General features: G+C 32.7%; 1 protein-coding gene across 1 annotated transcript in view; it reads left to right on the forward strand.

The window, feature by feature from the left end:
- Positions 1 to 1,119: 1,119 nt before the first annotated feature.
- Positions 1,120 to 14,296, forward strand: part of LOC123655372 (fasciclin-1) — a 94,515-nt gene continuing 81,338 nt past the window's right edge. Inside the window, exon 1 of the mRNA XM_045591183.1 lies at positions 1,120 to 1,313. Within this exon, the coding sequence (XP_045447139.1) occupies positions 1,206 to 1,313 (108 nt within the window). The 5' untranslated portion in view covers positions 1,120 to 1,205. The remainder of the gene's footprint in view (positions 1,314 to 14,296) is intronic.

Genomic DNA, 14,296 nt, shown 5'->3' on the forward strand with positions numbered 1-14,296 from the left:
ATAATTCCTTGACGCGGGTGTGAGTCGCGCATTTTAAACAGGTAGGTATATCCTGTTGAAACAAACGCCTCTACATCAAATGGTTTTATTTTGTGAATTAATCCTGAGTACAATATTATTCGTGAGACGTAAAGGTAAATTGTTTGATCCCGCAATTTTTTCTGTAACAAAAATTTTATATCTGCCAACCTGTGTTGATAACTACTATTAGTTGGTCATATTGGAGCTGTAAGAAATGAAGATCCAGGAAATTTAATATAATTTAAAATGTCTTCTGGCTCGTCAAATGACGACCACTCTGGTGTAATGGTGCGTGTGTATGTAGTATCTTAAACACCGGCGGTCTCGGGTTCGATTCTCGCTTGACGTATATACTTATAAATATTGTTTTCGGTCTGGTTTTCTGTCCTTGTAGGAGTCCCCACTGCTCCTCGGAGAGCATTTTGAGCTGTCAGCGAAAGCTTAAATTTTTCATACGTAATCTTGATTGACCATACAATTCAGCCTATAACATCCTACTTCTGTGCATAGGCTTCTTTTTCCTCGTCGGAGAAGGATCAGAGCTTAATCCACCACGCTTCTCCACTGCAGATTGACGGATTTATTCCCTACCACGATTATCGATCGTTATCAGGTGTACATGATAAAAACCGGGACCGACGGCTTTACGTGCTCTCCGAGTCACAGTGGGGACACCCACAAAGACTGCATTAATACCCAGACCACGGTAAACATCTGTATGGCCAATACAAATGTTTGTCATATGCGAGGATCGAACCCGCAACAGCCAGCGCCAGCCAGCGTCGCTAGATATATTATAATAATCTAGATGAAGCTGGATTATAAACGCTTGATGATTTGTACGGGACAATTTAAGTATCAAGGTTAAATTATAATAATAAATAATAATGTTTCATAATTTGTCGGTAGCACAATTGTAATTTAAGTTACGTAAGATTAACTTTTAATACCGTTACCAGTCAACGCCGTTACATTTTGAATGAACCGCGAATTAGCTGATGGACAGCAGCAAAAGTTTGACCATTTCAATACGTGCGTGAGCGGGAAAGAAATATCTGCGTTAACGCGTCGTTCCTCCCGCGTATACTCCGGCATTTACCGCTGCGCGTTGAATCTTAACGCGCGCCTTAATACCGATGCTTTCCGCGTGTTTTGAACAGTGATAAGTGAAGTTAGATAAAACAATGGGAGGACTTAAAGTGCTGTATTTAGTGATGTTCGCAAGCTTTGCTGCTGCCGATAGGAAGCCTACAATTGCTGAAAAACTCGCCGAGGATACAGATTTATCGCAGGTATTTTTGTTGTGCTTAAAACTTTAATTAAAACACAACCAACAAACTTTAAGCTGACTTAAGTATGTTACAACTTTTGTCTATGGTATGACGTTATTTCAAATAGTTTAGGTATTCATAAAGAAAAACGTTTGTTAGTTAAGTTAGTCTAGTTTGTTTATTTTGAGTACACTAGATATGTAGAGGCAGAAGCGAACGCCTTTCTAGACCACTTAGAAACGAGAAATAGTAGAGACGTGAAGTAAAGAACTTGTTATATGGGTTCGTGTTAAACCTAACGAATTTTGCTTACTTATAACTTAATTATAAGTTAGTGACATTTTCATAGCTAGATTAATGACTCAAAAATTAAAAAAAAAATACCTACTGATTATTCCATTGTATATATATACGTTTTATAAAGTTCTTGTATTAATTAATTTTCCTACAATCTAACTAATAATATTAGATAAAAAACTTAAACTTAATATATTCTACACTTTAACTGTTTGATATTCACATAATTATATAACAGATTGGCGTTGTTAAATAAATAAAAAAATAGGTAATTTGTACAGCTAGTGATAATTAACATTTAAAGCTAGGCTTTTATAGACAAACATAAGACATACATGATTGTTATGTATTTGCAAGACTTTTTGAGATACTTTTTAACCGCCGTCCAAAAAAGGAGGAGGTTCTCAATTCGACTGTATTTTTTTATGTATGTTACTTCAGAACATTTTTTTGATCGAAATGTGGTGTAACAACTACTTTTCGAGTTATAACTAATAACGCGTTTTTACTTACGCGTTTTGGCTAAGATCTAGATTAGGTAAAACCGAATTTCGGGACTGTGGGGGGATGGGGGGGGAGAGGGTGGGGAACGCTACCCCTGGTACCACTGTCACACCTCGGAACCCCATGGTTATGGAGATATCCATGGTTAAAGTTTTGAGGTTAGAAGAAGAATTTCGAAAGTTAGAGGAACGCTTGGCTCCGGCGCTACGGGAAGTGCAGCCCTTCCGCCCTTGCGTGCGAAAGCACGCTCACTCATGCTCCGTACAAAAAAAAACGAATTATGGGGTTTTTGGATGTGGAGGGTGGAGGGTGTAGGGGAATCTATACAAGGTAAGATTGTCATACCTCAAAACCCCATGGTTATGGAGATATCCATGGTTAAAGTTTTGAGGTTAGAAGAAGAATTTAAAGCTATTATAATACCTTTGAGCTCGTACTGTTTGCATTGTGTGACAAATCGACACTTTTAAACAAAATAACGCGTCAGACATAATATTCTAATAAAATTAGTAACATTGCGTGCTAGAATATAGGTTTAGAAATTCGAAAAATACCCAAAACCGAATCGGAGCACCCCACTGTCCACGTGGTCTTGGTCTGTCCTACCCCTAGAGAGTTTTTTTTGTGCCGCGGAGGCGCGGAGGGAGGGCAGCCCTCGCCCGCCGTGCGAAAGCGCGCGAACGAATGCGTAGAGGAGCGGCTGAGGCTGGTCGCCGAAGGCGACCAGCCTCCGCTGCGGAACGGAGCATGAGTGAGCGTGCTTTCGCACGCAAGGGCGGAAGGGCTGCACTTCCCGTAGCGCCGGAGCCAAGCGTTCCTCTAACTTTCGAAATTCTTCTTCTAACCTCAAAACTTTAACCATGGATATCTCCATAACCATGGGGTTCCGAGGTGTGACAGTGGTACCAGGGGTAGCGTTCCCCACCCTCTCCCCCCCCATCCCCCCACGGTCCCGAAATTCGGTTTTACCTAATCTAAAGCTTTACCCGCGTTTTTACTATTACGTTGTATTAAACCGCATAACTTTTTACTGGGTGTACCGATTTTGATAATTTTTAATTTATTCGAAAGCTGATGTTTATCATGTGGTCACATTTTCAATTTCATCAATCAGTCACTTTCATCGAGATCTGATAACAACTTTTTGAATAATTTTTGATAACGTGTATTTATTCGACTATTTTTTCGTCTACCTACGTTGTATTAATTGTCGATACAATTGAAGTCATTTTTTTTTCGTTTACGAACAAATACAATTATTAAAAAATATTTCACAAATAGGAACTTATATTATTTACTTAATACTTCTCATACGAAAAAATGTATAAATAAAATAATATTCTAAAAATGTCTACCTCATACATTAATTATTATTACACATCGCCTTACGACTAGAATATGCACATGAAATATATTTAACGTCGATTTAGGCAGCATAACTTTTCTTCCAGGATAATCTTATATAATAAATGTCGATACCGAATAGTCTCAATTTTATTCTGAAATTTTGTTAATGAGAGTTATAAATTTGTATATCTGTCAATATCTAAGCGCTTCTAATAAGATTCAATAATATATCGCAACAATTATATTGTACGTATGACCCACGGCTACGTATGACTCACACGCTTTAAGTTGATCGAGGATTCCTTAGTGCTGAGTAGGCTTATTATTAAAATTATAGCATTATTATTTGCAGTTTAATGTATTTATTTTTTTTAACTAAAATTCTAACTGAATTATAGACAAGAAACATGACCTATTTTACTAAAATTTGTATTTGACTTTCCTGCCAAGGCGTATGATTCTTTACTATTTAATCGACATCCAAAAAGGAGGAGGTTCTCATTTCGTTTGTATTTTTTTTTATAGGTAGGATCAGAACTTTTGACTGGGTGAACAGTTTTTGATGATTTTTTTTTATGAAAAGATGGTGCGTTTCATATGGTCCCAATTAATTTAATTGATAGATCTAACAAGTACTTTTTCAGTTATATCTAATAATGCCGAATTATTTTATCTAAGCAGATTTTATCTTATTATTAATGTTATATTTTGTTGACTATTTTTTCTTCGACCTACGTTGTATTATATGTACCACATAACTTTACACTGCGTGTACCGAATTTCATTGTTCTTATTTTAATCGAAAGCCGATATTTGTCCTGTAGTCCCATTTAAATTTGACCGAGATCTAATTCGCTACTTTCTGAGTAATCTTTAATAACGAATATTTAGTTGACTATTATTTCGTCTTCTTACTTGTCGATATTTTGTCGATAAAAGTCGGTTTTTTTTACGAATAAACCCAATTATTTAATAAAAATAAAAATTCGATTTTTTATTTTCATAAACAATGGATGATGATACTAATTAATTATTATTAACAAAAGGATGTTACTATTTTTTATGGTTGCAAACGGTAACCTCATACTCATTGTTAGCCTCCCTATCTCTCTTCACGTCCATCACCCCTGCGTTAGGGAGAAATGCGGAAGTACTTTACGCTGTGACATGAATGTATAATCGTAATTATAATCAATATAGGTACTTAAGCCATCGTACGCTTTAGCGTTAATTGCTTTGCATCGCGTCGTGTCGAATGCTTTTGACAACTTCTTCATAATTTGTATTACAGCAGAAGAATATTTTAAAATATAAAGCTTAATCTATGAAATAATTTGAAGTCAGTTCCACAGTTTTAGGACTGCTGACCCATAACATTATAAAACGCACGCCGATAAGGTAATTTGCATGATGTTATAAAGGGCGCAAGCAATTAAGAACCATTTTGTGCCTCTAACTAAAAAAAAAAAGAAATAACGAAAATACAAGCTATATATAGAGTATTATATATATATATATATATATATATATATATATATATATATATATATATATATATATATATATATATATATATATATATCTCGCCCCACCCTGGCGGATGACTGCTTACACGTGGTTGTTTTGGTCAGTAAAGTCTGATATAACCTCTCCGGTGCCCCGCGCTGGATCCATGAGGATTTTCCTCACGTAATAAAATAGTTCTATCATAGTATTCATGGTAATATTTATTAAGAAAAAGTATTTCGTAGAAAAAGTTTTCCTACATATTCCTACAAGCAATTACTTAATCGCAAAATATAATAAAATTGGTTATGGAATTTGATGTAATGAAATTATTATAAGAAACCGTTTATACTATGTTTATTTAGTATAAACTTGACATGATAACTACTTGGACGAAAGTTATTAATTAAAATCAAATTCTCTTCCATAGGCTTCATAATTAATTATATTTGATTTAAAGTTCGAGTTAATTATCTGGCGCTGGCTTAACATTAACCCTTTGTTTTTGTTGTTTAATCACGATATCTTCATTAAACGTTTGTTCGAATTCGTTGTGTGTTATTAAAATTGAGGCCAGGCCATCTTTTCTTTATATCGTATTCAAAATCTTATGTATTTTTTTCAACAAATTGATATTTTTCAAATATTCGATTAACCTTGTAATAATAAAATTATAGATTAAGTACACCTAATTTAAAAATTATTGTCAGTAGTGTACGAAAGCTTACAATGAAGAAAGTCTAAAGTTCTTTCCTGCCTCCGGAAGATGACCATCTGCACGCCTTTTCTGCTAATTAGTTACATGAGGTCAATGAAACTTAAGAAAGTTCAAATGAACTAGCTACTATGTGCGTGCATCTCAGCGTGTGTAAAATAATACAGAATCTTTATAAATTCTAAAGTAGTTTTCACAAATGAGTTACAAGTAACACTAAGCTTTTCCTTTTTCACCATGCTTACATAACACAAAAATTGAAAGAAGAAGAAACAAAAATTAAAAACGAATTCTCTAAGATTTAAAGGCCAAACCCATTAAACGAATGAACCGTTCATTACGTTTACGTCTAAGAAATTGTAAATGCATAAATATCATGGAAAGGGGCTTTTGTGTAATTTTCTTCAGATTTTACTTCTCAGAAAATACTGAGTTTCTAGGGTTACTATGATTTAATTGAGATTTATTTGTCATGATTTAATGATAAGTTTGATTTTCAGTTCAATCTTTCAATTTTTTAAATTAAATTATAAATGAAAAGGGTGCTAAAAACATTATTCAACACCTAGACAAAATAAATCAGTTTAACTATAACAGTAAAAGTAATAGTAACAAAGGGCAATAAATATTAATAAGTATCTATCATACTCGTTTATATATTAAACGGGTGTAGTGACATCTAGCATAATACTTAATGGTAACTTAATTTATTTTTAGATAACAAGAACAAAAAAACTTCATCAGAGCAATCTTAACTTTACGGTTCAATATAACACACATCGATTACGCTTTGATACACTCTCGGCTGCTTAATTGGGCAGACGTCTCAAACGGCTACATCCGTTTGGGCAACATTACGTTGTCTCTATCATCATTAACGTCACAAAAAGTACGATATCTTAACTTTTTTTGGGAATACATAAGAAGTTAAATGTTACCAATATTGTAATGAAACAGTCTCTGAAATTATTTAATCCGCAATGGCAAACTTTTGAAACAGTCATACAGACATTTGTCGGGGTCTGGGCTTTTGTGCTTGTGTATTATGTATGTTTTCGGACTCCTGACAAAGGAGTAAATCCTAGTACTCCGTTGAGTGTGGGGCGATTATTATTATTTAAATCCTAAATGTGCTTGACTTATTTAGTTGACGCATTAGGTTTAAAAAATCTCATAGCAGACTTTTGGAGCAATTTTTATAAATGTGAGCATTTAAAGCCGTGAAGCTGAAGTTGAGTTAAATTCAGAGGAGCAACTCGAGAATCATGTATATTGAAAATGTATTTTAGTTTGAAACTAGTTGCTAGATGTTGATTGACAGAAACGCCAATTATAAATGACTGAGTAAGAAATCAATGACCAAGAACTTTTCTAGCAAAACATCAGCACAAATATTGCAGATAGCATAAAACTTTGCAGTTTTAAGCCGTTGATTTTAAATTGTTGGTGGGAAGGCAGAAAATACTATAATTGAAGTTGTGCGGTAAGAACGTTAACATAATTAGAGTTTTTATAACCTTTAACAACATTGAATGCAACAAATTTTGATTTCAGCTTGTCATTAGCTGATATAATCGTAGTTTTGACTCTTACATAATACCAGTTTACTATTATAGTTACTTTCATTCATTACATTTCATAGCAATTGTGAATTTTCTGGAGCAACCAGTGTTCGACAGTGAAGGTCAACTCTATATCAGTCTAGTCAGCTAAGTCTTTTATGTAATAAACCTACATAATAATATACTTGCACATACTTAACAGTGGTCTTACTATTCATAGCTTTCATGCCCTCTTCATGCGTTGTTTGTTCTTGTATTACGCTACGTATATATTTCACGTGTTAGAGAAGTTTTCACTTCAAAGAAGAAATTTAACTGACGTTTAAACAGAATGTCTTAAATATCCATGACTAATTACAATTAGTAGAATACCAAGTATACCCAAAACCATTATTATACAGTGAAATTATCTGCATTTAGGACAGTTATGTAATCGTAGAACATGTGATATTCTTGGTACCTAATTTATTGACTTTTTAATTCAATATTAAGACAAAATAAAAAAGGGGTTTTCAAAAACTAAGCCAAGTTATAAACATATGTGTACGGTTTGTAATACGGCTATAAATTTAAATACAAAATAATTATGATAATATGATGGTGCTCCTAGCAGCACGTACAGGTAATAGAGTTTGCAAACTGGTGTGTAGTGCAAACAGTAAGGGTCCATAATTTTACTTCATGGTGGGGCCACGATCCATACGGGTAGTCATCTATTCTCAAAAAATAGGTCCACAAATGGTAAATTCGCCGAAATCTGTAATTGATAATGATGAAGTGAGTGAGGATTAGTGATGAATAATAGTAAAAATAATTCAACATAAAGGATTAAGCTAGCTACATTCATATAAATTATTCATATAAAATTAATATATTTAAAATTAGAAGCCTACTTCAAAAAGTGGGGTATCTATCTCGGTTTTCTAAATGTATTTCCCAATAATTTAAGATATTTTTATCCGACTGTCAAAGTAGTAATAATGTAGAAAGGAAATAATCACTTGTGTATGTATATCTACTAAAATTCTAATTCGTAATTAAATTTAATTCTAATATGTCGTCCATTATAATTTGGAACTCAAATTAAATACACCAACGTATTGTATCTCGTGTTACCTATTTCCTTTTAATAGTAATTACGTCGGACAACAGGCCTCTTGTCAATTAATGGTCAGATAAATTTTATTTGAACTTCCTTTGTGGACGTTGAGATTTATGTTGTGCTTAATATTATGTTACCATAGTGATCTCATCGTGTTTTTATCTAAACAATTTTATTGTTTCATGTTCATTAGCTGTTTTTCTACCTTCTCACTAAACTATGATCAAATACAATACATACATATACACACATATACAATTAATATCTGACCCGCTTGAGTGCCTATTTCCTTGTGACTACACGCTCTCCCCGCCGCTGAAAAGGCACACATCATATAACCGTTTTTCTTTTTAGCACCTAATCTTCGAAATCCAATGGGATCCCACGACGCCCAAGTAAATCCGCATTTAGCTTTCTGGCTTCAACTACCATAATTATACAATAAATAGAGCTATTTACGAGTACATGCATACTACAGTGATGAACGATAATATATTTTGGTATTTTTGGGAAATTTTAACATGTTTCTCTTTAATATTTAACTTTTATTTCGACTACAAATAACATTTATATATTTTATGATTTGCGCCGCATTCGTTTGAGTCATATTTTTATTTCCTTATTAAAAACGAGGCTTTAATCTTTTCTGAATATTTCCACAAATTATGTGAAAATAATCCCATAATTTTCGTTAAAAATATTAATTAGCTCTGTGAATGATTTTAATCAAAATCGAGTTTATTATTGTAGATCATTCTTAATTTGTAATTACAAAATAAGCTTTGAGTTCTTTGTTTTGTTTCACGTATGTTTTCTTTACATAAAAAAGTTTTTACATACGTATATTGAACAATAGATAAAATAAAAATGGATTATTATTTTCTCTCAGTAACGTAATCACGTCATTAAGTTTCTTCAAGGTAACAAAATAAATAGAGACGTCGAAAGAGATGTAAAATGAAGAAGAAAATACAGGTTTTTATCAAGATCACAAAATAGTACATATTTTTTACCATGAGCTGCCAGCCTAACCTAAAACAGCCGCTACCAAAGTATAAAGGTAATACAAGTATCGCATATTAAATATTATAAATAGGTGTGACGTTATATATCCTGTCTTCATTTCCTGTATTCCTAGAGGTAGCAACTGACAATTGATGTGGAATTCAATATAGGTTTTAAGATGCGAGCGAAGCGACACATCTCAGTTACTTTATATTCTGTGCCCGTAAGATTGTCGCTTGCCACGTTCTTTAATAATATACATATATTGTATACCGAAAATAATTTTTTATAGAGCTTTAAATAAATTCATTGTTGACAACCGAAATATTATACAATTTATATGTATTTATGATATGATATGACGCCGCGTTGGCGCAACGGCTACAGCCATGGATTGTACCTGTTGCGCTGGCGGTTGCGGGTTCGATCCCCGCACATGACAAACAGTTGTATTGGCCATACAGGTGTGTGCCGTGGTTTGGGTGTTTGTGCAGTCCTTGAGGGTCTCCCCACCGTGCCTCGGAGAGCACGTTAAGCCGTCGGTCCCGGTTGTTATCATGTACCTACACTTAATAGCGATCGTTACTCATATAGGGAATATATCCGCCAACCCCCATTGGAGCAGCGTGGTGGATTAAGCTCTGATCCTTCTCCTACATGGGGAAAGAAGCCTATGCCCAGTAGTGGGATATTACAAGCTGAAGCGATGATATGATATACTCGTAGTTATTTTTACGTCATTATTCTTTGTATCTGTGTTTGATTTTATATTTATGAACACGTCTTTCACAGTTTAACTCGTGTCTCATTATTTATGACTACGGTTAGTTCGTTACGTCGTTATGAGCTGTAGTAAAATCTTATACAATGTAGTACAAGTATATTGTAAAATAAAATGATAATACGTCATTACATTTGACTTAAGCTTTATTACTGTGTCAGGAGTTATTACAGTATAATCAATAACAACAAAATCGTTTGTTTCATATTGCTCAATAGAAAAGCTTGAAAATTGAGTTTTATTGTTATCATTCATTTATTAAGTCAATACTAAGTATACACTTTATTGATTCTTAACAACTAAGTAAATATTTCCACTTACATTTATCGGAAAAATTTAATGTTGTATGGAATTTAAAATTAGAATATTACATTCATCAATTACTTGATAATGCATGTTATGATAAGCTGTAATTAAAAGAACATTGACATCCTATTGTAAGCCCATCTGTAAGAAACTATTATGAATGTATCTTTTGTCGGTTATCCCTTAATAAATAAATAGATAAATTCACTGTATGCTAAAATTTTTACTTTTAAGTTTTTTTTTTATTTATAAATGCGGCATTTATAGTAAAGGTTAATACAATAACATGTAGATTTTTTTTAAATTATTCCTGTTCTGTTTAAATGATATATTTATAATGAAGTATCCCGATTGTCGTTAATGATAATTGCGTTAAGCACCACTTCATCATCATCACTTAGTCAGCCTATGGCAGTCCACTGCTGGACATAGGCCTCCCCAAGTTCGCGCCAGACAGCCCGGTTTTCCGCAATCCTCATCCGTTAAGCATAATACAATTAATCTATAGTCTACTAATAATTATGAAACTATGCGAAAAAATTCTGTATATTATTCTAGGAAGTCGTAGCTACACAGATTTTTTTTTAATATAAATAGGAAGTAAACAAAGTTCTCCTTAATGAATATGAAATGAAAGTAAATAAGATATGTTATGATAAAAAATAAATAACGAACAACGACAAATCAATATTGTGACGTAGATCTGAATGGATTTGTGAGAAATTGGGGTACATGAGTAGATTAAACCTTGGATTACCACGTAGGATGGCTTTAGCCGGGTTACAAGTTAGGATTTGGTACGACATTAAACTGGTCTAAAGCTTATACTGTGTAGTTCAATTTCGCTACATAATTCCTCGATTAATACTGGTTATTTTTCCAAAACGTGTTACTAGCTATTAATCATAATAATAGACAACTATACGCACCTGATCAACTTAAACTTCAATATTGTTTATAATTTATGTTGCAAAATCCTTGTGTTACGCTTACTTTGTCTTATTTTGATATAATAAATTAGAATGATAACACGTAAAATGTGTAAAAGTTACGTTTCTCTGTGGGCTTGGGTAAACTTTTACATTAGTTTGATAGAACTGGGTGATTTTTTAAAACTTGATCATTGATTTATATTTTTTTATAAAACAACTAGCTGACCCCGTTGTCGTTGTTTTGATATATATATTATTAGCCCCCTTAATCCCAACCACCTTTTAACTTAGGGGTATGAAAAATAAATGTTGGCCGATTCTTAGACTACCCGATATGTACATCAAATTTCATAAAAATCGGTCCAGCCGTAACTTACATTGTGACTCGAGAATTTTATATATAAGATGAACTTGAACTTTTATTGCAGGAAGTATGTATTAGAGAATTTCATCAAAACTATTTAAAAAGAGTCTTTATAATTATCAAAAATGTAGGTTCATTAATTGGTACTATTCACGTATACACATACTTTCTATGTATTCGTAAAATCTCCGTATATTAAATATTTATTGATATAATCATTTACTTTAACTGCACTAGAAATTCATTACTTAATAGGTTTGCATGCTTTCCGCGATTACATGCCAGTTTCCGCTAAAAGCTAATCTAAGGGTATGACCGAGTATTCACCGAAATAATTAAATAGAGCCCTTCAGTTTCATATAGTTACATCTAAAGCGAGTTAAAATTAAGTTTGAATTGTGAAACAACTAATTCTCGCTTTGTTCAACTTTTGTTTGCTGAGTTTTTGGCCGAATTTATATTTTTTACCGTAATCCTTTGGGATTTTAACAATTTAATTTATTTGTGTTACATTCTTTGTTTTAATGAAATCACTGACAATATTATTTAAACGTTTTTTTTAAATACATATTTAGTATTTCGTATAACGTCGTACTTATTTACGATTCAATTGCCAAAAATAACGGGTTTTTATAACTCAACGGTTACGTTCATTAAGCTTTTCGGAGGTTTTATAAAAGTCGATCCACATTCCCTTTAAAAGGTTGACGGACCGATTTTTTTTTAATAGTCTGATTTAATAATAATAAGCACGAACTCACATGATTTAATATACCTAAATAAAAAAACAGAGGTGCTTATGAAACGTATGATATAAAATAAAACATTAAACTTATAAAAACAAATATTAAACTTTAATGTATAATAAAATATTAAACGTCTCGTGCCTTTCGTTTATGTCTTATTACTTAGCAGATCATAGCTAAATAACACTGTTTTCAAGCAGTGTTGTGTTCCTGTTGGTGAGTAAGGTGAGCTCCTGAGGGGAATTGGATATAGGGTCGGTAACACCCTTGCGATGCTTGAGGTGTTGCAGACGTATATAAGCCACGGTAATCGCTTAGCATCAGGTGAGCCGTACGTTTGTTTGTCGACCTATTTTTTTGTTTAAGTTGGACCGAGAGCAATAAAAGTGTGAAAACCGTATCAAATTTTATTAAGTAGTGTAGCGTAATGCGATAGATAAACATACCAACGCCCCCGGGGAATAATGTTTTAATGTTTTTGTATTTTTGGCATCTATAAGTCGTAATACTTCTGATTTCTTTTTATATTTTTGTTCTAAAAATCCATGAAGTTATAACAATTTATATTTTTATCCTCCGGAAATCATATCACAACTATAACCCATAATAATACCGTAGCCATATAATGTGGAATGAACACCTGTCTTAACAAGGAAAAAAAGTGGATAGCTAATTTCCGTAACACACGTAACCGCAGTGTTCGGTAAGTGTTAGTCGGTAAACGTACATTACGGCTTTATTATTAGCTTAATTTTTGATACGATTTAACATAAACATGATTTACAAATTTCATACGAATTTTAAGTAATGTATTCGTGTAATACTATTTTTTTTTGGTGTTGTAATGCATACAAATAGTTTTCATTACATTACAACTTCACGGGAATAAAATGGTTATATGCCGTTACTTAGTATACATTTAATATAAAAATCAGTATTACACATTTTTGGCAATGGCTTTAAAAGTACACGTGATGTTTAATTTATTTTGATAGCTGCATATTACGTAAAAAACGCTGAAAATAATTATGTATAATACAATATTGAAAAACTGTTTATTGCTCATTCTGTAAAATTTACTTTCCTCTATTACCACTTTATTCCCCGGGGGCGTCGATACATATACGCAGACAAAAATTCAAAACCTAATATTTTGGCTTCAATCGGCCCAGGGAAGACATTTTATACATTTTTTTCTCAAATATCTCCTATGTCTAGTTACAGTTTTATTATGGGAGTAGATATACTTACATAAACGCAGTTGTTCGACTAATTCGTAAAACAACTAAACATTACAAACGTAAAATTACGGTCACGTGTAAAGTAACGATAAAATTTTTCAAATTCGATAAAAATTAAGCTATAATTTGAAAAGAAACACAAAAGTACACAAATAATAATTACAGTCTGTTTCAATGCCTTGCTCATGCAATTGTAAAATTATCTTGAAGAAGTTTATTATTTGATATTAACGATTTTAACATCAGAGCTATTTCGAAGGCGTAATAGTTTTCATGTGATATTTTAAATTTAAACATTCCTCATTAAGGTGAAACAATAATAATTACCGAAAAATAATTTATGTATCTGTCTGGTTTTACCGGTGTTTACCCGTTTACTTACTTTTTACTTTATCACACAAAAGCGACTGCTATTATCGACTTCAACAAGCTAATCTTTTACATCAATTTAAAATAAAATATGACGTGATTTAATATTAGGCATGGAGCAGACGAGTGTCTAGTTTCAGCAGCCATCATCTGCCATCAGCCTGATTACGACTTTTTCTTTCAATAAACGCGGTAGCTCTTAACGTGATAAATTTTAATGTAGCAAA

Source organism: Melitaea cinxia, chromosome 7 (genome assembly GCF_905220565.1).
Source record: "Melitaea cinxia chromosome 7, ilMelCinx1.1, whole genome shotgun sequence".
NCBI classification, from domain to species: Eukaryota; Metazoa; Arthropoda; class Insecta; order Lepidoptera; family Nymphalidae; genus Melitaea; species Melitaea cinxia.